This window comes from Bactrocera dorsalis, chromosome 1 (genome assembly GCF_023373825.1).
Source record: "Bactrocera dorsalis isolate Fly_Bdor chromosome 1, ASM2337382v1, whole genome shotgun sequence".
NCBI classification, from domain to species: domain Eukaryota; kingdom Metazoa; phylum Arthropoda; class Insecta; order Diptera; family Tephritidae; genus Bactrocera; species Bactrocera dorsalis.
The window spans coordinates 71,770,092-71,796,289 of NC_064303.1; the positions used below are offsets into that span (position 1 = coordinate 71,770,092).

The 26,198-nt window shown below is 38.8% G+C and overlaps 2 protein-coding genes across 12 annotated transcripts in view; both read right to left on the bottom strand.

Annotated features, from left to right (window-relative positions):
* Positions 1-26,198, bottom strand: part of LOC105222100 (electroneutral sodium bicarbonate exchanger 1) — a 762,556-nt gene that overhangs the window by 580,223 nt on the left and 156,135 nt on the right. For all 10 annotated transcript variants that reach the window (XM_049462397.1, XM_049462395.1, XM_049462403.1 and 7 more), the window contains one exon: positions 15,062-15,190. In XM_049462397.1, the coding sequence (XP_049318354.1) occupies positions 15,062-15,190 (129 nt within the window). The remainder of the gene's footprint in view (positions 1-15,061; positions 15,191-26,198) is intronic.
* LOC125780363 (zinc finger BED domain-containing protein 4-like) overlaps positions 1-26,198 on the bottom strand; it is a 298,323-nt gene that overhangs the window by 197,647 nt on the left and 74,478 nt on the right. The window lies entirely within an intron of this gene.

Genomic DNA, 26,198 nt, shown 5'->3' on the forward strand with positions numbered 1-26,198 from the left:
AAATATGACGACAGATAAAGGGAAATCTTGACGAACTCCATTATCTAGCGGAAAACAGTGAGAAACATGATTGTGAACTTTAACCCGAAATTTACGATTAGTTAGAACATTCTGTGTATATTGTATATTTTCAGTTCTAGTTTTCAATTATCTATATGTTTTAGAACTTTGCTTGAAGTATAAAAGGGCGTCTATTTTACCTTGGTTTTATCGGAAAGCGACTTGGTTGTGAGTGTTTAGTCTATTCTTCTATACCAAATCAATCGTTAGGGATTATTTTCTCCAAAGGTTTCGGTATAGGAATGACTTTAGCTATCTTCTATCTTTGAGGGTATATACCGTCTATCGTATTTAATTGTAAAGATTTACTATTATATTTTTAATCCTGTCTAAACTAGGAGTTTCATTTGTGGAGGTGGGTATTGCGTCATGAAACTTGTCAGAAGAAATATTTGATTCTAAATTTAGCGCTAAATTGCCAAGATTGTCGCTAGGAATATATGGTTTAGAGATTTTTTTTTTCAGCCACAAACTGAAGAATCACAACAATACTAGCTCCAGTACGAGGCGAACGCGTTCACTATGATATACTACTGTGATCATAATGAAAGATGAATTTTGTCCATTTCATTTCCTTCAAAATAATCCCATTCGCTGAAATACACTTGTGCCAGTTTTTTCCAGTTATCATAGCACTTGGAAAAATCCTCCGTCGTGATGGGCATCAGAGCCTTCTTCGATTCAGCTTTTATATCCTCAATTGAGTCAAAACGGTGTCCTCGGAGTGGTTATGTGAATTTGATTAATAGCTAAAAGTTACACAAAGGTAAATCAGGCGAATGCGGTGGTTGCAGCACGAAAATAGTTGAAAATGTAGCGAAATAATCACGAACAACCAATGCAGTAAGAATTGGTGCATTATCACACTTCTTTGTTCAATAAATTCACACATAATAAATAGTACTAATGAATATTACTACTAACAGTACTACACACTTACAGAAATTTACCGATTCGATAAACACGCGGAGTATAAATTAAATATTCACCTTTCAATTTGATTACAATAGTAGGTCATTTGTTAACCCAGATTGGGTGTTTAAGTAATTAACAGTACTACATTTTTTCCCGCCAGACAAGTGTCTTATATTCCGCCAAACCTATTGAGGGAAAGTTTCGGAATTGGTATTTTGAGTAAATTCTTCCAAACTTTTTTTTGTCGGTTTTGCTTGTCGTTTAAAAATAGCATTGTCGCGTTTATATGTTAAAAGGTCTAGAAAGCTACGTTTATCTTTATACAGGGTGGCGCAAAAGATGTCCTCCTATCAGAAGATGTTATAAATTTTGCAATTGACCTCTAATGTTAGTTCTGTTTTGACATTGGTGTAGTAAACACATGTGAAATGCACGTAAATAAACAATAGTACGATACACTGCTCCAGAACGCGGGTTATTGGTGGCTATTTGTTTGACCAAAAATCGGTCAGTGACTTTGGCACAACATGAATTTCGTCGCAGATTTCCTGGCCGTACGACGCCTATTGGTGAAACATTGCGACGTTTAGCTGCTCGCCTCAAAGATTCTGGCACAACGTCATGGAAGCGCCGTCGACATCGACCAGACGACGTGCCACGCAAATGGGTATCATTCGAAGGTGTTTACAGCGAATTTTGGTACAAGATTTGAAGATGTTTCCGTCCAAAGTCCAGACGGTGCATAAGCTGTTAGCTGCTGGCCGCCAATCGCGTCTCACATACGCTCAAGCCATCCTTAATCATAACCAATAGGCAGATGATTTTTCATCAAAAATAATCATGAATGATGATGCCCATTTCCATCTTAGCGGATACGTAAATAAGCAAAATTTACGCTTTTGGGGCACTGAAATTCAGCATGTAACCAACGAAAAGCCATGCACCCGCTCAAAGTCACTGTATGATGTACTGTTTTCGCTGGAGGAGTCATCGGATCTTTTTTCTTCGAAGGCGTCGCGGGCCAAACGGTTACTGTGAGTGGTGAGCGCTACAGAGCAATGATCAACGAGTCCTTTTTGCCGCAACTTGATGAATTGGGATTGGAAAATATGTGGTTCCAACAGGACTGAAGGAATGTAGTTTTTGCGCCACCCGTTACTTATACCAGCTATTGCGTTTTAGTGATTTAAGATTTTCTAGTTCACTATTCGAACGTGGCCTATAGCGGTGTTGAAATGATTCTTGGTATGAAGTATGAAACAATAAATTTATGAGAGGCTTTGTTTGTTAGAAAAATTGGTTTGAACAATTTTATTGACGCGTCTGCGTGAAATCCGATTTCTGTCATAAAAGGGAAGTAGTCACTACCATGATAGCCACAAAGGACGTTCCGAGAACATAAAAGAAAAATATTGGTGGATTGGTGGAGAATTGTGTAGGACTGCCGTTGTTTAAAACTGTGAGATTACTGCATAATAAGGCATCTTCACTTTTTGTATGGAGGGGAACCCCAAATGGGGCTCCATGAGTTGAAATCACCTATCCAAAGTATAGTATATGACATTGTAGTGTATTCAAAATACATATGTAAAATGTCTGAACAGGAGAAAGAAAGAAGATGTACTCGTATATATTAAATACTGTTATTTTCGGGTTGATTAGTATCTCAATCGCGGTAGTGAGTAAGGTCTTCTTTTACCAAAATTTCAACTCCTTGTTTGCTTTCCAATATAGCATTGAGGGTTATTAAAGAAATATCCATTGTAGCCAAATGAAGGTTTAGGATAGAAAATTTGACGTATGTATATGTGTTTCTTATAAAAATAAGACTGAAGGTTCGTCATAATTATTGAAATATCCGTGGATGTTCCACTGTAAAATTGAAACCATTGAAAGATTTTTAGACAGTTGTGAGAGTATTATATTAGTATATGTGTGTACATATTATATGTTCATTATTGTGGGTCTTGTTTATTAGTTGGTGATGGTTTTTTGTTGTATGCATAAAGAGAAGAACTAGTGAAAGGAGAATTATTTGAAGCATCTGCGTTGGGATTTAGTGATTTTTCGATGCTGATATGGTTTTAGGCATTGTTCTTGTAGGTAAAGCTGTTTGAGGTATTAATGTTTTGGGAAGGGATTTCATAGTTTTTTACGCAGGTAGAAGGTTTTGGTATTCGGTTATACGTTGTGATAAGAATTCGTATACTTGGTTCCCTTTGTGTTATTTCCTTTAAAGTGTTTTTTTGGTTGTTATTCATAATTGGGTTACTGATAATAGATGCGAACAAAGGGCTACCAACAATTGATGGAGTTTGATTTTTACATATGTTAATCGCTTCTTTCATTGTACCTTTGTTTTTTACTTGCAATTTTTATGTTTCTTTCGATTGCAAAAATAGATTGTTTCCTGTGCAATTTATACACAACTTTGTACGTGGGCAAGTGCAATTGTACTTTTTGTTTGTGAAATGCAAGAATGACGCAATGCACTTTGTTTACATTGCAACATTCTGCTGGCGCATAAGTTGGTTGCCCAGACACTGCGGCCAGGAACGGTAACCCGACACTTGCCTATGTCGCAAGCGAATGTGTTGGCGTATGCTGATTTTGCTTGCCGAATATAGTAACGCACACCTATGATTTTAGGTTTAATAATATTTTAAGAGGAAGATGAGTCCTGTGTAGAAGTTCACGCAAGTGAGGAAAGTTCTCTGATTGCCATTCTCTTGGGAGTGGACAGAAACGATTCTTTTACAAATGACTCAAGCAGCTCACGACTTCCGGTCTTTGAACAAGTATCCTCTGGGTAGCCTAAGAACATCCGTTTGAAGGCGAGCTAAAGTGAGAAGGCGAAACATCCCCTCCGCAGGGTTGTGCGCTGGGTTTGGGACCCGCCACGTAAAAAACACCCCCAATGAAAAACCACTAACAGCCTCGGATGAGAGACCCCCCTTTTGATGACGACCATGGCAAACGAAATAACGACTACGAATTGAGGGCATGCACCTGGAATGTCCGGTCTCTTAATTGGGAAGCTGCCCTGCCCAGCTGTTTGACGTCCTCGTGAAAATAAAGGCTGACATCACCGCCGTCCAAGAAATGCGATGGACGGGACAAGGACAGAGACGAGTAGGTCCTTGTGGTACTTACTACAGTGGCCATATAAAGGAGCGCAATTTTGGTGTGGGATTCGTGGTGGGAGAGAGACTCCGTCGCCGAGTACTATCATTCACTGCGGTGAATGAACGTCTAGCCACAATCCGCATCAAAGCGAGGTTCTTCAACATATCGCTGATTTGCGCCCTCGCCCCGACGGAAGAGAAGGACGATGTGACCAAATATGCCTTTTATGAGTGCTTGGAGCGCACCTATGAGAGATGCCCCCGCCACGATGTCAAAATCGTGCTTGGCGACTTTAACGCCTGGGTGATACCTTCTATATTTTGGCACTACGGAAGACACGTCTCCAGTGTTCTAGACATGCATACGCTCCGAGGTCCCAACATCGACTCGGACCACTATCTTGTTGCAGACAAGATTCGCAAGGTCCGACGTCGAGAAGCTGCAATCACAACAGGCAGCCGAACGATTTTCTACTCGGTTTGCACTCCTGCTCTCTGAGAGCGCTCGTTAACAACTCGGTATAAGGGAACTGTGGGACGGCATTTCAAACTCCTTACGTACAGCTGCAACCGAAACCATTGGTTTTCGGAAAATGCAAAAGAACAGCTGCTACGACGGGGAGTGCCGTGTCGCAGCAGAGAGAAAACAGACTGCCTACCTCGCAACGTTACGAGCGACCACAACACGTGCGGGATGGGATAGATACCGAGAGTTCAAGAGGGAAGCGAGACGGATTTGCAGACAGAAAAGGAAAGAGGCCGAAATGCGTGAGTATGAAGAGCTTGAAAAGCTGGCCGACAAGGGTAATGCACGAAAATTCTACGAAAAAATGCGGCGGCTTACAGAAGGTTTCAAGACCGGAGCAAACTCTTATAGAACCCCCAAAGGTGATCTAGTCACCGATGCCCAGAGCATACTTAAATTATGGTGAGAACACTTCTCCAAACCTGCTGAATGGCAGTGAACGTACAACAACAGGAGAAGGCGAACCCGATTCCCCAATCGATGACGATAAAGAAGACGTTCCATTGCCCGGCCATGAAGAAGTTCGAATAGCAATTACCCGCCTGAAGAACAACAAAGCGGCGGGGGCCGATGGATTGCCGGCCAAGCTATTCAAACACGGCGGCGAATAGCTGATAAGGAGCATGCATCAGCTTCTTTGCAAAATACGGTCGGACGAAAGAATGCCCAACGATTGGAATTTAAGTGTGCTATGCCCAATCCATAAAAAGGGAGACCCCACAATCTACGCCAACTACCGTGGGATAAGCCTCCTCAACATAGTATATAAGGTTCTATCGAGCGTATTGTGTGAAAGATCTTGGAAAAGACCCGTGAAAGGAGAATCGACACACACTACCTCTTCGTCGATTTCAAAGCTGCTTTCGACAGCACGAAAAGGAGCTGCCTTTATGCCGCGATGTCTGAATTTGGTATCCCCGCAAATCTAATACGGCTGTGTAAGCTGACGTTGAGCAACAAAAAATCCTCCGTCAGGATCGGGAAGGAGCTCTTCGAGCCTTTCGATAACAAACGAGGTTTCAGACAAGGCGACTCCCTATCGTGCGACTTCTTCGATCTGTTGCTGGAGAAAATTATTCGAGCTGCAGAACTTAATCGAGCAGGTATTGATGTCATCGGCCTCAACACCCGCGCCGTTAGTTCTGCTTTCTCCAGACTGGACAAGGAAGCAAAGCAAATGGGTCTGGGCAGTGAACGAGGGCAAGACGAAATATCTCCTGTCATCAAACAAACAGTCGTCGCACTCACGACTTGGCTCTCACGTCACTGTTGACAGTTATAACTTTGAAGTTGTGGAAAATTTCGGCTATTTAGGAAGCAGTATTAACACCACCAACAATGTCAGCCTGGAAATCCAACGCAGGATAACTCTTGCCAACAGGTGCTACTTCGGACTGAGTAGGCCATTGAAAGGTAAAGTCCTATCTCGACGAACAAAAGCCAAACTCTATAAGTCGCTCATAATTCCCGTTCTGCTATATGGTGCAGAGTCTTGAACGATGACAACAGCCGACGAGTCGACGTTACGAGTTTTCGCGAGGAAGGTTCTGCGAAAGATTTATGATCCTATGCGCATTGGCCACGGCGAATATCGCATTTGATGGAACGATGAGCTGTACGAGATATGCGACGACATTGACATAAATCAACGAATTAAAAGGCAGCGGCTACGCTGGCTAGGACACTCCTGCTCTGAAAGTATTCGACACAGTACCCGCCGGGGGAAGCAGAGGAAGAGGAATATCCGATTGGCGCCACGTAGCGAAAAGTAGAAACGACTGGCACTCTGTTGTGAACTCGAGTAAGCGGTGTCTACGCCAGTAAAGAAGAAGAATATTTTTAGAGTTCAATATTAACCTTTAACTTATGACGTGGTAGTAAATTTTACACCTTGTGTTTTGATTTTCTCATAATCATAAAAAAGGCTTCTAAAATAAACGACACATTTTTCAAAAAAATACAAAGAGTTTAAAATTTTCTTTCCAAATACTGTAATTAGTATTAATTTAAGTCAGTTTGATGAAATTTGTAAGTATTATAATAAAAAAATCTCTAATAAATTTTAACAATCAAAATGGTGTAAAATTTACTACTACCTTTAAGTCTACGTTTCGAAATTTGACCTCATAAGTTAAAGGTTAAATTCAGTTCGTGTTTTGTATTTGATCTATAATAAACATACTTGCTACGGCCTCGCCGTTACAACATTGCCTTCTTATTTGACTCTGAAGGGAAAATAACATAATCGTCAGAGGATACAACACAATTCCGTTACAAAATTGCATTCATATTGACCGTGAAAGGACAATAACATAATCGTCAGAGGAAACAACATAATTGGCGGCTAACGAATGAGAATCTTTGCTCATAGATTAGGAATGTCTCGTAATATGTAAGTTCAATACAATATTTTTTCAAATCATACCAAAATTGTAACAAAACCGCTGCCTGATATGTTTATATCAAGTTATTCTAAATAAAAGTACTATATAAAGAATATAACATAAAATATTTACATACCTGCTTCATACTTAAGCGGTTCATACTTGTATATATTTCGCGACAATATAAAAGTTTCGGTGTAATATATTATAATAGCGCATATGAGCTGCTTAGAACCAATTGAAAATATTGAAGTAGAATTATATAGTGAAATAGAGTGGAACACAGTTGAAAGCAACTATCAGGTGAACGTAGAAGTTAGCGATAGCCACACTCAAAGCGACATAAATATTAATCAAGTACAAGGCTAGTGCAGATCGCTGTTAGCCCAGCATTGGCGTAGCAAGAACAACGATTGCTGGCACAGCTTAATGATATGAGCGCAAAAGTTAACAATTTGTACGTTCAAGCGCCACAAGTGGAAGTTCATCAAAGAATTTCAGTGAATCCAGAAATCAGGTGCGATATTCCTCTCGATATAATTAAGTCAATTCCCGTGTTTAGCGGGGGGTCTAAAGAGTACGTGTCATGGAGGAAATCGGCAGTAGACGCGTACGAGCTGTTTAAAGTTTAAACCATTTAACGGCAGCACGCCTTACCAAGCGATAACAATTATCAGAAATAAAGTAAGAGGTGCAGCTAGGGCAGTGCTAGTGTCTCATAACACAGTACTTAATTTCGATGCAATAATACTGGATGACTCATATGCAGATAAGACTTCGCTACGTCTATTGAGGCAGGGCCTCGAAATGGTAGACAAGGGGAATTAAGTCTCATGGAATATTATAATGAGGTCGAAAAGAAGTTGACCCTAGTCACAAACAAGATTTTAATGTCACACGTGGCGAAGCAGGCTACATTGCTCACCGATGAGGTCAGAGCAGATCCGCGCCTTCATTTCTGGCTTGAAAATTTTTTTCCGCCACAGCCAAAAGATTTAGCGTCTGCATTAGCACAGCCAGAGAAGCAGAATCGAGCATAGAGCGCAGTATATTTTCGGCATCCTATGCCAAAGTTTTTGCAGAAAAAGAACAGAAACTATAAAGATGAACGTGGTGGTGAGAGGAACCCCCATTTTGTCAAAAGGCAGGGTAACAACAGCCATCAAGATAGGAACCTAAATGAAGACCATGAAGAAGTTGACTCATCATCTAAGTTTAGGCAGGCTACCACTCCTCCAAAGCACCAAACTAGCGGCGAACAGGTCCAAAAAAGGTACAATACGTCAGATAGGGCCACAGGACAAAGGCGGCAACGTTTGAACAATGTTGTTCAGAGCGCCCCAGATTCGGAAGAATATCAAAAGTAATCAAAATCGAAGAAGATAGCGAATCATGCGATAATGACTCATTGCATTTTTTAGAGAACGAACGACTGCTGGGTTGGGAAAAATATTAATTGGCAAAAAATTACATTAAGCCCATAAAGGAGCTACAAGAAGTAATTCCTGTCGAAAGCCCTTTCACAGTAAGCTCGATACATGGTTCGAGCAAAGTAACTAGTAAGTGCCCTTTGAAAATTTTTGGCCAAATCTCTCCATTCTTCGTGCTAGACACACTTAACTCATTTGAAGCAATTATAGCATTCGATCTGTTAACGCAAGCAGAAATTGCGTTGAACCTACGTAAAAACACTGTTAATTACAATAAAAAATCCGAGCAATTGCAGTATCATTACTGTGAAAGTGTAAACTTCACCGATGTGGATTACGTAATAGTGCCTATGTCCATCAAAAAGGAATACAAAAGCATGAACTGAAAAGAATAAAGGTGTTTTCAACCTCTAAGGACACGTTGCCATTCAATACCACAGTTATTCCTACAATCCGCACTATAGAGAGCGAGCCCATATACTCCAAACAATACCCTTACCCTATGGGAGTTTCAGATTTTATAAACAACGAAATCAAACAGTTACTTAAAGATGTTACCATTAGACCACCCAAGTCACCATATAACAGCCCGGCAATGGAAACCGAAAAACGGTTAGTAATCGACTTTAGGAAGCTAAATGAACGATATAGCAAGGCCTTTAACCAACATTCTCGAAGGAGAAAATGGTTTGGTGAGCAAGCATATATTCAAAAAGGTCTCGATTGAGTTTGACGAAACTCAATGTAATGCATTCGATAAACTGAGAAATACCCTGGCATCAGAAGATGTCATATTCATGTACCCAAATTTCAAGCAGCCCTTTGATCTAACTACTGACGTCTCCATAGGTGGCATTGGTGCAGTTCTGTTCCATGGGGGCAGACCCACCCCTACGAAAATTGTTAACTATTGTCTGAGCTCTAGATAAATTGCAAAATTACCTCTATGGTGCACGATAATTAAATATTTTCCCCTTACGTTTGCCATCTCAGATAGAAACACGAATGCAAAAATCAAACGATGAAAGGCATTCATTCGGGATTCACAACGCAAAAGTGTTCTACAAACCAGGCAGAGAAAACTATGTACGAGGTGTGTTCAAAAAATATCGCGAATCGTAACTGACAGTTTTCTTCGATTGCAGGGGCGTGGTGCATCATGAGTTCTTGCCACAGAACGGTTAATAAGGAATATTACCTGCAAGTTATGCGCAATTTGCGCGAAGCAATCCGCCAGAAACGCCCGGATTTGTGGAAGAACAAAAATTGGCTTTTGCACCACGATAACGCCCCTGCTCACACACATCGTTGCTTGTGCGCGACTTTTTGGTCAAAAACAACACACTAATGATGCCGCAGCCACCGTATTCCCTAGATCTGGCCCCCTGTGACTTTTTCTTGTTCCCTAAACTGAAGAGGCCCATGAAAGGACGACGTTACGCTTCTCTTGACGAGATAAAGACGGCATTGAAGGAGGAGCAAAAGGAGATAAAAAAAATGATTTTTTGAAGTGCTTCGAAGATTGGAAAAACCGTTGGCACAAGTGTATAATATCTCATGGGGATTACTTTGAAGGGGACAAAATAGATATTCATGAATAAATAAATAATTTTTGAAAAAACACAAAATTCGCAATACTTTTTGAACATACCTCGTAGGTATTTGTGGCAGCTAAGGAATCGTACTTACGATAATTTGGCCAATAATCGTATAAACATTCGTGATGAGTCCATCCTATCCAACCGCGTACATTAATTAATAGTAACTGAAGGTGGAAGCAATCGTAGTTTTTCAGGTGGATTGCGTAAATTCGTCCTAATGCATTAGTTGAGAACACCCCTGGATGTTAATCTACTGGTTTGCCTTGCTTTCTGCGTAAATATTTCTTCGACGATGCAAGGCATTTCCGAATAACTAGAGGAAGTTCTCGCAAACGGTTCACTGACGAAAGTTGAAAAAAAAAACTCGTAAATGTTAATTTTGTTGCTGGCGGTGTTTCCACTGGCAGTACCGTATTCTCTGGGTTGAAATGTACTTTTTGGTCATTCTCTAAAATAACTGCGAGACGCACAACAATCAGAAAACATTCATTAATTGCAAAAGTATTATCAAAAATTATTTACTTATTCATGAATATCTATTTTGCCCCCTTCAAAGTAATCCCCATGGGATATTATACACTTGTGCCAACGGTTTTTCCAATCTTCGAAGCACTTCAAAAAATCATTTTTTTTATCTTCTTCAGCTCTTCCTTCAATGCCGTCTTTATCTCGTCAAGAGAAACGTAACGCCGTCCTTTCATGGGCCTCTTCAGTTTAGGGAACAAGAAAAAGTCACAGGGGGCCAGATCTGGGGAATACGGTGGCTGCGGCATCATTAGTGTGTTGTTTTTGGCCAAAAAGTTGCGCACAAGCAACAATGTGTGTGAGCAGGGCGTTATCGTGGTGCAAAAGCCAATTTTTTCTTCCACAAATCCGGGCGTTTCTGGCGGATTGCTTCGCGCAAATTGTGCATAACTTGCAGGTAATATTCCTTATTGACCGTTCTTCCCTGTGGCAAGAACTCATGATGCACCACGCCCCTGCAATCGAAGAAAACTGTCAGTTACGATTCGCGATACTTTTTGAACACACCTCGTATGTTGTTGACTTAAACTGGAAGATTCAAAGTCAAATTCCGTGAGACTTGCGGTCATACAAACCGATCGATCATCTTGACAATGAAGACGACGCCGTGAATTATCCAGTGGAATTTCTAAATTCTTTGGAGAGGCTTGGTATGCCACTGCATCATTTGCGTCTCAAAGTTGGCTCTGTCGTTATGATGTTTCGCGATCTGATTGTGACGCACCTATCAAATATAAGGCGCAGAGTGCTTAATTATACGGATTTCTTTTGAGTTCTAATGATTTGCCATTTCAGTTCAATCGTATTCCGTTTCCATTTAGATGACGATCAACAGGATAGTCGCATAGTGGGTGGCATAAATTTGGAAATGCTATGTTTTTTACACGGCCAGATATACGTGGCGTGCTCACGAGTTGGAAAGCCATCTTCTCAGTACATTTACGCACCGGAACAGAAACCAAAAAATGTTGTTTATCAAGCTGCGTTACATTGAAAAAAATGTAGAAAAATCGCAAATAAATGATTATCAACACAATAGGAATTTGTGTCTTTTCATTTCAAAACACATAATTTCTGCGGGGTCAGCTGGTAGTTTATATACTACCAAAGTCGTATTAGTTACAACATTTATAACTCAAGAACGGCTGAATCGATTTAGCTTAAAATTGGTGGGAAGGTAGGTTAGAAGCAGGGTAAGGACATAGGATACTTTTTATCTCTTTATGTTAAAATTCAATACAACTCATAAATACAAAAATTATATTTCAAATAATAAGCATTTGATCAAAATTGATGTAAGCATCATTTGAAAATTTTTGTAATTCATAAATAGAAAGAAAGAAAGAAATAAGTAAACATTTTCATATCCATACATGCTTAAGCGGCCCACTCACGACAAATTTGTTTGACAAATCTGTTTGAAGACGGTTGAGCACTCACGACAAACCGATTTGACAAACTTTATTTCCATTGTGTGCTTCGCGGAGTTAACATGTCTGATTATAACGCGTATGATGTAATTGCGCTACTAGTAATACACCAGTGCATGAAGCGAAAAAAGCCAAATGCAAAAAAAAAAAAAAATAATGAAGAAAGAATGGATGAAAGAGTGGTTATGTGAGAGATATAACCACTCACATGTAAAACTATTAAATTCAATGGAGCTGATTTTTTCCACGACTTATCTTTTTGGCATTTATTCTTATAATTTTCACTTTTGCATTGCCATAAGGCCGGTTCATTTTTAAATAATTCAATAAACTCTTCCAAAAAATGTTTGCTCACGCTTGCCATTTTTTTATCCGCTGATGTTTACTCTGCAAAAAATTCAAGCAACTGACCAAATGTTTGCAAACCACGCCACTCACGACAAACGAATCCACAAATCGGTTGTTAGTTTTTGAAATTTGTCGCAAACCTTCAATCCGTTTGACAACATGCCCACTCACGACAAAACCACCTCAAACTCAAACGGATTTGTCAAACAAATTTGTCGTGAGTGGGCCGCTTTAGTCAGTTTTTTTAGGCAGTAATTCAAATATTATGACAGAAAATAGCAAAAAAAGAAAAAACAACAAACACATGCGGGAGGTGTAGCACATGAAAGTTTTCATTAGCTCCGTTCTGCTACCGCTCCCAATTTTTTGCTACCGCTGCGCCAGAGCATAGCGCAGCATTTAATTTTTTGCTCTCGCTAGAGCTATAGTTTTTTACCTAACAAAACTCAGAGCAGAGTAGAGCCCACTCTGCGAGAGCAAAATATTAAATGCTGCGCTATGTTTTTACTTTTACATTGTTATACTAAGGCTATGCTGTGGCTCCCGACAAAGTGAGAGCGGTAGCATTTTCATAGTTTAAGCACACAACGATTTTCAATCTTCATTTCTTTTATTTTTATAGGATTGGCCTTGCAATCCTATTAGTATTAGGGGTAGTTCATACAGAACACATAAGAAAATTATTGTCCGTACTAAAATTGTACCACAGAATGGCAAGAAGCTTAGACTTCTTGGGTTTAGCACTCAAGGTAATAGCAGGCACGCCTGATGCCTCAGATTTTGAAAAAGTAAGGTGGTTCGAATCCAATTTAATTGATGCAAACAATATACATGTAGTTATTAATACACAAACACAGATACGAATTAATAAACGTCTTGGTTCGGTGAACGAAATAATTAAACCTAAAAAATGAATTTGTTGACACACCGCATTTGTATGAAACACTATTAGCAAGAAATAGAATATTAATAGATCAAATATCGAACTTGATACTCACAATTACGCTAGCTAAGGCGGATATAATAAATTCCACTATTTGTGACCATGATTATTTGAAATCAATTATGAATGAACACTCTGTCGGAATTCCCATAGTTAACCTGACCGAAAAATCTAAAGATAGAATCCTTCAGCCCGAGAATATTGTCCATATATTAATAGCGTATCAGAGGGTCAAGCTTGTGTGGAAGAAATCAGCTAAAGTTAAGGTCCGAGAATATTGTCCATATATTAATAGCGTATCCTAGGGTCAAGCTTATGTGTAAGAAAATCACCATCTTCCCGGTGGCACACCAACACGTCACACTACAGCTGTAAAATGAAGCCATAGCCGAATGCCGCCGTCTGTAAACTGGCAACGCAAAACACCTGCGCACGAGTATTGCACGCCGGAAACACAGCCCTTTGCCAGACTCAGCCAAGCCACCTAAAGCCCATAAAACAAGTCAATGACGGCATTATTATTATCAACGAGAGCACTGCGAAAGTTAGCACAGACGATAGTCCGGAGATTACTACAACGGGACACATCTCGTCACTTTTCACTCTTCTGCGATAATAACAGGGTCATCTCTACTCAACATCGTTAGCCACGATCCAGTGCTAAGCATGTCCCAACTCTAGAAGATGAATAACCACAATTTGCGCGTCATTCAAAATTTCAAGGACGAGTTTGAGTTGGAGGCATCTCGCCCTGTGTTGTTGGCATTGGCTTTATCATCGAAGAAAGTACGGAAGGCCATCAACAGCTACAAAACAACCGTAATGCAAGAATGATGCAATGCACTTTGTTTACATTGTAACATTCTGCTGGCGCATAAGCTCGTTGCCCAGCCACTGCGGCCAAAATCGGTAACCCGACACTTGCCAATGTCGCAAGCGACAAAAACCGCGAAAAAACCCACGTCTGCTCGATACGAGTGATAGTCGGTGACTGTACACAAAATTAATATCTAATAGTGTTTTGAAATATGCTACTTCCATTATATCGGTTTTCATACTTGCTCATTTAATACATATTGTTTCTAAATAATGGCAGGGATAATAAATTGAATCTTTGCGTAATTGCATTATTGTTTTTTGGTCTGATATTAAGATTCTTGCGATTATCGATTTGTTTATCTTTTTCATAGTTTATTAAGGTATTTATGTATTTATTTAATTCGTTGCCGCACACGAGTACTTGCTTGTCTATACATAGGCTCGATTAGTCCTTGCTGATTGATTTTTTTCAAAACCGGTAGTGCCGGCATCTATTTTTAAAGCGGTTCCTAATATATTAATACTCGCCTACCTATGGTGAATGATAACTGCGTTTCCATCAAAACTAAGCATAATCAACCAGCGAAGAATTTGCTTGCGGTAAAGCGCTGACTGAGACCAAGCGCTAGCTTTCTTACTGGGGATTAGCTACTCATGTTAACTTACATACAATATATAGTAAAAATTTAAAATTTTGTACGTTTTTAATTGCTGTAAGCCTATACTAAGGCCACGCTCGAGTTTTCTTACTGGGGAAGAACTACGCATATTAACGTACATACACATATATGGTAGACCACATAGAATTTTTTTCTCTTGACCTAAAACCTTGTACAATTCAGTTTTTGGGATATTCGCTTCTTTCCATGTGGTGAGACCGAAAATGGAAACGCTTTTATTTTTCTGCGTACAACCGAAATGTACATATACAAATCTTTATAATTTTCCATCTTACCTGGTAATTCTTTTTTACGTTGTCTTTCAATGAGACTTTCTTTGTAAATATGATATTTACGACGTCGTACTAAATGACGGCGACCACCAGTGACATGTAAGCCAAGATAAACGGTATGCAGGCGGTGACCTTGAAAATATGAAAACAATATTATTGCAAATATCGACTATAGTGTATTTATAATTCGGTTTATTAGGGAACTCTAAAGTCAAGTGTATAAATCAACAAGTAACAATGAAATCAATTTTTTTCCAAGAATTACCTTTGCCTTTGTTTACACACAAAAGTATGTAAGTAAATAAAAGAAAGTACTATTTGTAATACCTTTCTTGAGAAAAAACTTTAACGAATATTCTTTTATTTATTTATTTATTGACAAATTTAAATCTACAAAACTGAAATCGACTACCAACAAAAATATATGTCGGCGCAGTAACAACTGTAGTTTAATATAAGTAGTGAATACTGTGGTTTAATATATGCAGTGTATACTGTATGTTCACTTTTATTTTGCTCTGTTGTACCTGTTAATTTCTAATAAACTTAATGTGTATTTATGATTGTAGTAGCCTTTGCATTTTTATTTCTCCAACGCCAGTGAACTGTAACTAAACGAATAAAGCTGAGAACGACGGAAATTCAACGGAATTGCTGAGGCCATTCCGGCTTCAGAAGTGGGATGGATTCCGCTTAAAGAAATTGCAAACGATTGTTGGCGTGCACTGTTGGAGTCCCAAAATCAAAATTTCGTGGAACTAATTAAAGCAATGCAAAACCCTGCAACTTTGCAAACAAAAGCTATTTCGCTTCCGAAGTTTCATCCTGATGTCCTGGCGCTGATCAAAATTCATGGTGTACAACGGTCGACATGATTTTAGCCGAAAATCTTTTAGTGAAATCTTTCATCATGTCTTTGAGTAAGTCTTTGGAAGGAGCCGCTTCGCAGTGGTTGTCGCAAATTTGCTTTGCCGGCATAACGTGGCAGCAATTTAAAGACTTGTTCGTGCAGTGTTATGTGGGTGCAGAGACTTCAGTGGCCACATTGATGCACATTTTGAATGGTCGTCCAAAAGATGGCGAGTGCCTTTCGATGTATGGAAGTCGTCTGGTAACATCCCTTGTGTCAAGATGGAAGGCAATGAACACTGAGGAGATTTCTGTGTCTGTCATTCTTGCGCATTGCAGCGTTTGCTTTTTACAACAAATATCAAAACAAGAAACGAGCTTCAGTAGGAATTTAAAGCTTTTGCGTTCGGAAAGCGGAAGGATTCCCCAACTTTTGATAATTCTACGTATCCAGAATACAAGAAGTTAAAGTTGCCACCATATGTGAAGTGCCATTTTTGTGGGAAAGCGGGTCACAAAATCGCAGACTGCCGTTTAAAAAGGAATAAACCAAACTACACTTCAAGAGCTAATCCGTTGCAGAGCAGTTCATCGCTGGACAGAAATCGATCAACGCTTACGTGCTTCAAATGTGGAGTTGCTGGTCATATAGCAACAGTGTGTCCAAAGAGTAGCAGTACATCTTCGAGCAGTAAACAGGGAAACGTATACGAGACGAGGGTGAGTGTACAGAAGCTGAGCCAAGGGGAATGCTGTTTCAGTCTGGTGAGTCGTATCCATTTTGTTTTGACACCGGGGCTGAGTGTTCACTTCTAAAAGAATCTGTATCAAACAAACTTTTCGGAAAAAGAATTAACAGTAATGTAGTATTAAAAGGTATCGGCAATGCCGCTGTGTGTAGCACATTACAGATTTTATCGGATGTCGTTATTGAAGGACATGCCCTAGATGTTTTGTTTCATGTAATTTTAGACTGCCATTTAACGTATGATGTGATAATTGGTCGTGAAATTCTGAGCCAAGGTTTCGGAGTAGCAATGTCGATTGACAATTTTAATATTTTTATTTCGAAAAACGTAAATACATGTTCGGTATCTGTTGGTTACTAGCATGATAAAGGGTGTTTGTTGCAAGTTTTAAAAGAATATTCAAATTATTTTATTGATGGAACTCCGAAGACTAGGATTAATACTGGTCAGTTAGAAATACGTTTGGTTGATCCAAATAAGACCGTGCAGAGGCGACCCTATAGACTTAGCTCGGAAGAAAAAGAGATTGTTCGAAATAAAATAGGTGAGCTATTGAAGTTTAATATTATTCGGCCTAGTTGTTCCCCTTTCGCAAGCCCGATGCTTCTTGTTAAGAAAAAGAATGGTACCGATCGTCTTTGCGTTGACTACCGAGAACTCAATGCAAACTTTGTCTCTGCCAAATATCCACTACCACTTATATCTGATCAGATAGCTAGATTACGTGGGGCAAAATATTTTTGTTGCCTTGATATGGCAAGTGGGTTTCATCAAATTCCTATTCATCCTGATTCTATAGAGCGTACTGCGTTCGTTACGCCAGAGGGTCAGTACGAATATTTGAGGATGCCATTTGGCCTTAAGAATGCGCCGTCAGTATTTCAACGTGCTGTCATGACAGCTTAAGGTGAACTTGCTCATTCTTTTGTCATCGTATATATGGATGATATTATGGTCGTTGCTACTACAAAGGAGGAGGCGCTTGACCGATTGAAAATAGTTTTAGATGTTCTCACCAAGGCAGGGTTTTCATTTAATATTACAAAATGCTCGTTTTTAAAATCAAGTGTTGAGTACCTTGGTTACGAGATAATAGCAGGAGAGATTCGACCTAATCCACGTAAGGTGCAAGCGTTAAGAGCTTTACCTCCTCCTCAATCTGTTACACAGTTGAGGCAATTTATAGGGTTGTCATCGTATTTCCGACAATTCATTCCTAAATTTTCACAAGTGATGAAACCTTTATATTTTCTTACCTCCGTCAAGAGTAGTTTTGTTTGGAAACCTGAAAGTGAGCAGATATGCCAGAAAATTATTATTGTTTTAACAAATAAACCGGTGTTAACCATTTTTTACCCCCAATTCCCAATAAAGCTGCACGCTGATGCCAGTTCTGATGGTTATGGGGCAATCCTATTGCACAAAATCGAGAATAAGCCTTATGTGGTTGAGTATTTTAGTAAAAGAACGTCGATGTCGGGTATAGAGAAGGAAAGCGTATGGCGCATGTAGACTTCCTTTCTCGTAATCTATTACCATCAGAAAATCAACCTGTTGATAAGGCTGTAAAAAAACGTATAAATTTGGCAGAAGTTTCTGACGACTGGCTTCTTGCAGAACAACAAATAATATCCATTGTTTCCAAGTTGCGTAATAATGAACTTGCCGAAGATGTGGCAAGAACGTATGAGTTGCGAGCGGGAACCCTTTATCGTAAAATACAGAGAAATGCCAAAACGCGATGTTTACCTGTTGTACCTAGGTCCTTTAGGTGGTCCGTGATAAACCATGTGCACGAGTCAATTATGCACCTTGGTTGGGAGAAAACTCTTAGTAAAGTATATGATTACTATTGGTTCGAAAATATGTCCAAATATGTTCGTAAGTTTGTTGACAATTGCATTACATGCAAACTGTCTAAACCAACATCGGGTAAAATTCAAGCAGAGCTTCATCCTATCCCAAAAATTGGTATACCATGGCATACTGTTCATATGGATATAACCGGAAAATTAAGTGGTAAAAACGATATGAAAGAATATGTAATATGTAGTTCAAATCGATGCCTTTACCAAATTTGTTTATACAAATTGTGCAATTGAAGTCGTCAATATCGGTTTTTGGGGTACCTACACGTGTTATCGCTGACCAGGGTAGATGTTTTGCCAGTAAGGATTTCCGTGATTTTTGTTCTTTCCAAAAAATAGAGTTACATTTAATAGCGACCGGTGCAAGTCGCGCTAATGGACAAGTTGAGCGTGTGCTGAGTACGTTAAAGAGTCTTTTGACCGCAGTAGAAACCAGCAAGCGCTCTTGGCAAGATGCATTAAAAGAAATACAACTGGCTTTGAATTGCACGGCCAATCGTGTGACTAAGGCTAGTCCTTTAGAGTTGCTTATTGGAAAAGAGGCACGACCATTTGGTCTCATTCCAATAAGTAACAAGGAACAGAACGTCGACGTCTCTGCTTTAAGAACTCAGGCTTTAGAAAATATTGAGCGCAATTCTTGTTTTGATAAATCTAGATTCGATAAAAATAAGGCAAAAATTGTAAAGCATAATGTCGGTGATTACGCTTTGTTAAAGAATGAAGAACGACATGAAACGAAATTATATCCTAAGTTCAGAGGTCCATTTTTAGTGGCTGAGGTATTAGACGGAGATAGGTATGTGTTGAAATCATTAACAAACAAGAGGACATACAAGTATTCACACGAGCATTTGAGAAAATTACCTGAAGGACAGGCTACCACAGAGTTGGGTGATGAAGTTAGTACTGGAGCGAATGTTGCCAATGAAGACGTTGAAAGAGAGGTCAATGCAATAAAAAGGCAATAGATCGCACCGCAGTCACTACATTGCACGCTCAAGTGAAACAGAAATGTTTGTTCATGGCGAGTGGCGCAGTTGGTGCTGTGGCGGGGATCTAGTATTGGTGTACATTGATTACTAGTTGACCCCTGCGTGAAATTATGTGTTTTGAAATGAAAAGAAAGTTAAATTTAACGTTGCATTTTTTTTTCAATGTAACGCAGCTTGATAAACTAATTTTTTTGGTTTTTGTTCCGGTATACAGAAAAGATGGTTTTCCAACTCGTGAGTACGCCACGTATATCTGACCGTGTTAAAAACAGAGCATTTCCAAATTTATGCTACACATAATGCGACTATTCTTGTTTCCTGTTGATTGTCATCTCAAATGCAATTTTCACTGGAAACGGAATACGTTTGAACTAAAATGGCAAATCGTTAGAACTCAAAGGAATTATTAGAATCAAGTACTCTGCCCCCTTGTATTGGATAGCGCAGATTGAGACGCAAATGATGCGGTGGCATACTACCAAGCCTCTCCAAAAAATTTAGAATTCCACTGGATAATTCACAGCGTCGTCTTCATTGTCAAAACGATCGATCGATTTGTATGAGAGAAAGTCTCCCGGAATTTGACTTTGAATCTTCCAGTTTAAGTCATCAACATCGGTATTTTGGCCAGCTACCATCGCGCGTGCACTCAAGGAATCATAGTTACGATATTTTGGCAATGGCTGAACATTCGTGATTAGTTCATCTTTCGTGAATTGATAAGCGGCGAATGGAATTAATATCAAACGACCGGAAGTATCAACCGAAATTGACCCATTTCCAAGTTTTAGCGAAGACGATGTAAAATGTCTTCGGCAATGTTATTTTTGTTCGTATCCCATAATAGGTGCGGATTTGAAAGCTGATATGTCGAAATGATTATCGCGAAAAGTGTGCGAACTTCATTTGCATTCCAGTGATTGACATTACGCAATGACACAAATGAAGTTGAACCGCGTTCATTAATCTATAGCAACCGGTAGAAGGTAGAAACAATCGATAACACACCTGAATGCCCATCTACTAGTTGGCCTTGCTTTCTGCGCAACTATTTCTTCGACAATGCGTTCCAGGTATAGTATCAAGGTATTTCCGAATAGAGCAATGTTCTCGCAAACGGATCACTAACGAAAGTTGAGAAAAAACTAAATTAACTTAATGTTAATTTTGTTGCTGGCGGTGTTTCTACTGGCTGTACTGTATTCTCTTGGTTGAAATACACTCTTTGGCCATTCTCTAAATTAACTGCGAGACGCACAACAGTCAGAAAACATTCATTAATTGCAAAAGTAAATATCCTACAAAGCGCTTTATTGCATTTCACGTATCGACCGTATCGTTCAAGACCAATAATCGCCATGTTGCTTCCTTTGGTGACGTACTTACAAACGCATTTTATGGATTTCACCAAATTGCAATACTCAACATTGATATGAGTTTTGAATGTGAATTAGACAATAATGGTGAATATAGTACGATCCATGTGTTGTCAACTTCGATATTCACTCTTCTAAATTGAATGCTGAATGTTCTGGCATTGTTATCTGGTGAGCGATGCCGATAGAGTGGATATTTTCAGTTTGTGTTTCCGAGAGAAAAGCACATGGATAGTGTTTCGTGCATTTATTGTTAGATATACAAACCGAAAAGAGATTGTAGTGGACGCAAGGTCCATGAACCATATTGGTTTCCATCACTTCGTATAATACTGGATCTTTCTCTGGATCAGGAATTTCTGCAGAAATGGTTTCATCAATTTGATCTGCTGTAACCACCATCCACCATCTAAAGAAGAATGTATGCGTGCGGCAAACCTCTGTTTTGCCACTCAAAAGAGTACCTTTAGGATCTAATAGCACCACATATACGTTGATTCAAGATAAAGTCCATGAAACATCATAGCTGTTGTTTGAAAAGTCGTGGTGTGACATCGTGACGATCGCTTGCTAATTGACCGCGATCTATAATACCGCACGTAGTACTCGGTCATGTGCCTTGTGCTGCTAATGTAAGTTGATGCCAAAAAGAACGCCGACCGTAGCAAATTTCAATATGTAATTGATCACTTTGTGTGCAACACACATAGCATTTTCACTGAATAATTTTCAAAAATTTTTGGAACAAACAACAAATTTGAACGATTGAAATACATAATTGAAAAACAAAACAAAAAAATTGAAAAAAAAAATTTTGTATGGAAAAAATTAACATTTTGGATTTTTCCAATTTTCCGACTTTTCCTCACAAAAATCATACAGGTTTTTTTTTCTAAACCTTTCCCGATCCCCATAGAACATTCTCTGAAAATTTCATCAAGATTGGTGCAGTCGTTCTCTCAGCGTTACTAATAAACAAACATTCATTAGTTTGTATGAGAAAAAGAAAAGGGCTGGTTTTAGGGGATTTCCGGCAATTATTCGATTTTTTTTTGACGTGAAAACCTTCCTTGAACCTCAAAGAACATTTAAAAAAAAAGAATTTACAAAATTGGTCCAGGCGTTGTTGAGTTATGCACTTACCAACACATTTTGCGATTCATTTTTATATATGTATAAGATGCATGTTATCATTATGAGGTTTATAGTACAAAAATACTATTTATCATTATAGTTAAGGTATATTTATTAACAAAAATAAAATAAAATATGTAATCACAAATATAATTTAAAAAACTGGCAATGGTCAATCTTTGGTAATTTTTATTGGCAGTCAGGGCATAATTGTTTAGCGCACTGCAAGTAAACATGTTTTTTACATGAATGGCATTGGTAATTAGACTTGCGGTTTAACTTAGGAGGACAACTGGCACAGGTTTTCTATGATTTTGGTATATCCTCTGAGTTTTGTGGTTCTGGCGGCAAATCAGAACCCAAAATACGCGCTAAGTTCACGCGTATATCGCGCGGAATGTGGGTATTATAAACTCAGCGTGAGTTCACGAATTTTCACATTTGTCCACTTCAATATTTCTTTTAAGATATCCGGACGCAGTGAAAAGGGGTCTCTGGCTTGTTTGCGCAACTCTGTTTGGTGATTTTTTTGCCAACTTAAAACGATTTTTGCCAAAGAAATATCTAACAAATCTTGATAACGGTTCAACATTACTGTCACTTTCTGACTGCTGATTCCCTTGAATTCGTTTTTCATCTTCAGAAGCACTTTGTTCGCTATGCGAGTCGTGATCACTTGTGAAGTTTTCGGAAACATTTTCAGCTTCTGATCCACTTGAATCTTCCTGAGCCAAATAAACTTCAATCACATTGTTCGACACTACATTTTTAACTCCTAACTCCTTACGCTACTTTTTGGAGGTGCAGAACACTCATTGTTAGTAATAACAGTAAAAATACGAAAAAAACAATAAAGCAAAATTATATTAAATAGTTACACAAGTGGTGACGTAAGGTCTGAGAGGCCCATGCCGAAGTTTATGTCGATGTAACTTACCGATATGAGACAATACGACGCAACTGTCCCACTGTACGGCGTGGACGCAACTCAACTCGAAGCTACTGGGACGTTGAAAAAAAGGAAGGGCGGGGAAGGGGGTGAAATGATGTTTCACTGACCCCGCTCGGCCTGTGAGACCGCTTGTCACCAGTTAAAGGTTAATTATACCGTTTAACTTGGTATAAATCTTATTATTCTCAACCATTTACAGATTCTGGAAGCGGTTTAGACTGACCAAAGACGCATTTGCTTTCTTCCTATCGGACATAAAATTTAACGGGCATTTATCAACCGCAGTACCACCAATTCTTCAATTAGCAGTGACTTTGTCCTTTTTGGCGAGTGGACGCTATCAACACTCAGTTGGAAACGACTTTTTAATTGGAATATCATAAAATTAGAAATCATATTATGCTGTCTTTATATAAAATTGAATCGTTCCATTAACATTTCAATTCATACTTTGTTTTAATAAATATATTTTCAATAAAGGACTTGAAATTAACATATTATATATGTTGGTATTTATTTCTGAAAATTTCCCTTTAAAATATCAAGCTTTTATTTGCACATGTGCTGTATGTGCCTCTGTTATTTGGAGAGATCTCTCCTTTAAAGCAATTAGTTTTTCAAAATTTTTATTGATTTGAGCTTGCGTTACTTCATATACACGTAAATTGCATTTTAAAAGAGAAAGTTTTTCGCTTTCGACCGTGGACTTCTTTTTAGATGATTTTGTCGCACTGCGACTGGTGGATGGTGTCGGATCTTCTTCTTCCTCGCTATTAATAATCATCTCTACCAACCCATTTAATCCTTCTTCTGGCTATAAGTTTCCAAAAGATTTAGCTATGGTCAACCCTTTAATAATCTATTATTTTACTAATCTTACTTTTTGTCAAAATTTAGCATCTTTCATCGGTGGCCCGGCACCGTTAAGTTTTAGCGTCAATGCATCCCATAGCTTATTTGCAGCAAACTTTGACTTGCCCGCAATTAGGCAAAATATTTTTTGCCAAGCCCTGATGCTGTAGCATAAAATGACTCACCAAATTTTTTTGACGCATATTTATTTTGTTTACATTTGTACTTAACTCATTAGTTTTAATTATATTAAATTTTAAATAAACTAGCTAAAAGAAAAATAACTTACATTTTGCCTCCGATTATTTTTAATTGATATATTCATTTTTTTTTTTTAAATTGTACTATAACGTTTCTCAACTAGCTAACGAATGAAATTTCGATTCTTTCGTACAAACGAGAACGATCCGAAAACAAAAAAAATACATGAAATTCGCTCCATAACGAGTCCCGCGATTCGAGCCCAGATTGCCTATCCCGCAACGTTACAATCGACCACAACACGTGCGGGATGGGATAGATATCGAGAGTTGAAGATTGAAGCGAGACGCATTTGCAGACAAAAACAGAGAGATGCCGAAATGCTTGAGTACGAAGAGCTTGACAAGCTAGCCGACAGAGGCATGCTGCGGCCAATAGAAGATTTCACGACCGGAGCATTCTCTCGTAGAACTCCTAAAGGTGATCTAACGACCGATGCCCAATGCATACTAAAAATATGGAGGGAACACTGCCTGCTGAATGGCAGTGAAAGTATAACGTCAGGAGAAGGAGAGAGGATGACATTGATGTTCCATGGCTCGACCATGAAGAAGTTGGAAAAGCAATTACCGGCCTGAAGAACAACAAAGCGACGGGGGCCGATGGATTGCCGGTCGAGCTATTCAAACGCGGCAGCGAAGAACTGATAAGGAGCATGCATCAGCTTGCTTGTAGAATATGTCGAAAGAAAGCATGTCCGACAATAGAAATTTAAGTGTGCTGTGCCCAATTCACAAAAAGGGAGATTTGTGCCAACTATCGTGGGATAAGTCTCCTCAACAACGAATATAAGGTTCTGTCGAGAGTATTGTGTGAAAGATTAAAGACCACCGTCAGCAAACTGATTGGACCTTATCAGTGTGGCTTCAGGCCTGGAAAATCTACAACTGACCTCATATTCGCCATGCGCCAAATCTTAGGAAAGACTCGTGAAAAGAGGATCAACCACACTACCTTTTCGTCGATTTTAAAGCTGCTACTTTGGACTGAGTAGGCAACTGAGAAGTAAAGTCTTCTCTCGACGAACAAAGACAAAACTCTATAAGTTACTCTTAATTCCCGTCCTGATATATGATGCATGATGTTACTGTTTTTGATGTGTCTACTGATTTGACTGATCTTAATTTACCAACCCATCTGGATATCTTGAGATATTATTTTTACATAAGCGAACGTGCTAAAACAGAACAAAAAAAGTTTTCCCATAAATCATTCACTATTCATGTATGTAATAAATTGAATAAATTGCTTGACAAGTATCAAGAGCAAATCAAGAGAAGAAACAACACCCAACAATTTACAGAGTATGTAAAATCTCTGGAAACAAATGTTTACATTGGAACATGTAAATGCGGAAAAGTGAGCCGTTAAATCGAAACTTGTGCAACTCTTCCGGTAAGTTATTGCTATCAATCATTTATTATAATTGTCAACCATTCTTAATTATTTTATTATTAAATATTTTTAGGTGGTGGACGGCTTCCAGAAAATTGGGTTGCAAAATATGCCCTCTGCTCCAGAAAAAAAAGAATTTTTCACCGATTTGATACGACATGGCCCATGTAATTTCTAGCGGCGTGGTTCCGGTGGATCTGGCTAACATCAAACCAGGGAAAATTGTACATTCTAGGTGGCTCACGAAGGCCGCTAGATTATTGCGATTATATGTGACAACGGAAAATCCAGATGCAAATTTAAGAATTCTGGTTGAATTTATAATTAAATGTTATGTGCCAATGTACTTCAATATCAAGTATTACAGCTCTGTCGTGTACGGCAGTGCATTATTTTTCAAGTTCATTGGTTGGTCACGATTTCTAGAACCTCGTTTACGCAAAATTGTCAATCAAGTAATTATATAATATAATATGAATTATATAATAATTTATATTACGCGCATTCGGAAAATATCTTGTTATCAATGTTGTTTGATGATAGGAAAGAAAAGCGGGACTGTGCCATCAAAAAAATTCTACGCTATCGAACCGATGTTGACGAGCCAATGGAACTTAGAGTTTATAAAAAACCAGATATAAACTTTAATTGTACAAGTTATACGGAAATGATCAATTTGAATGCTATAAATATCGTATTTGAACCACCA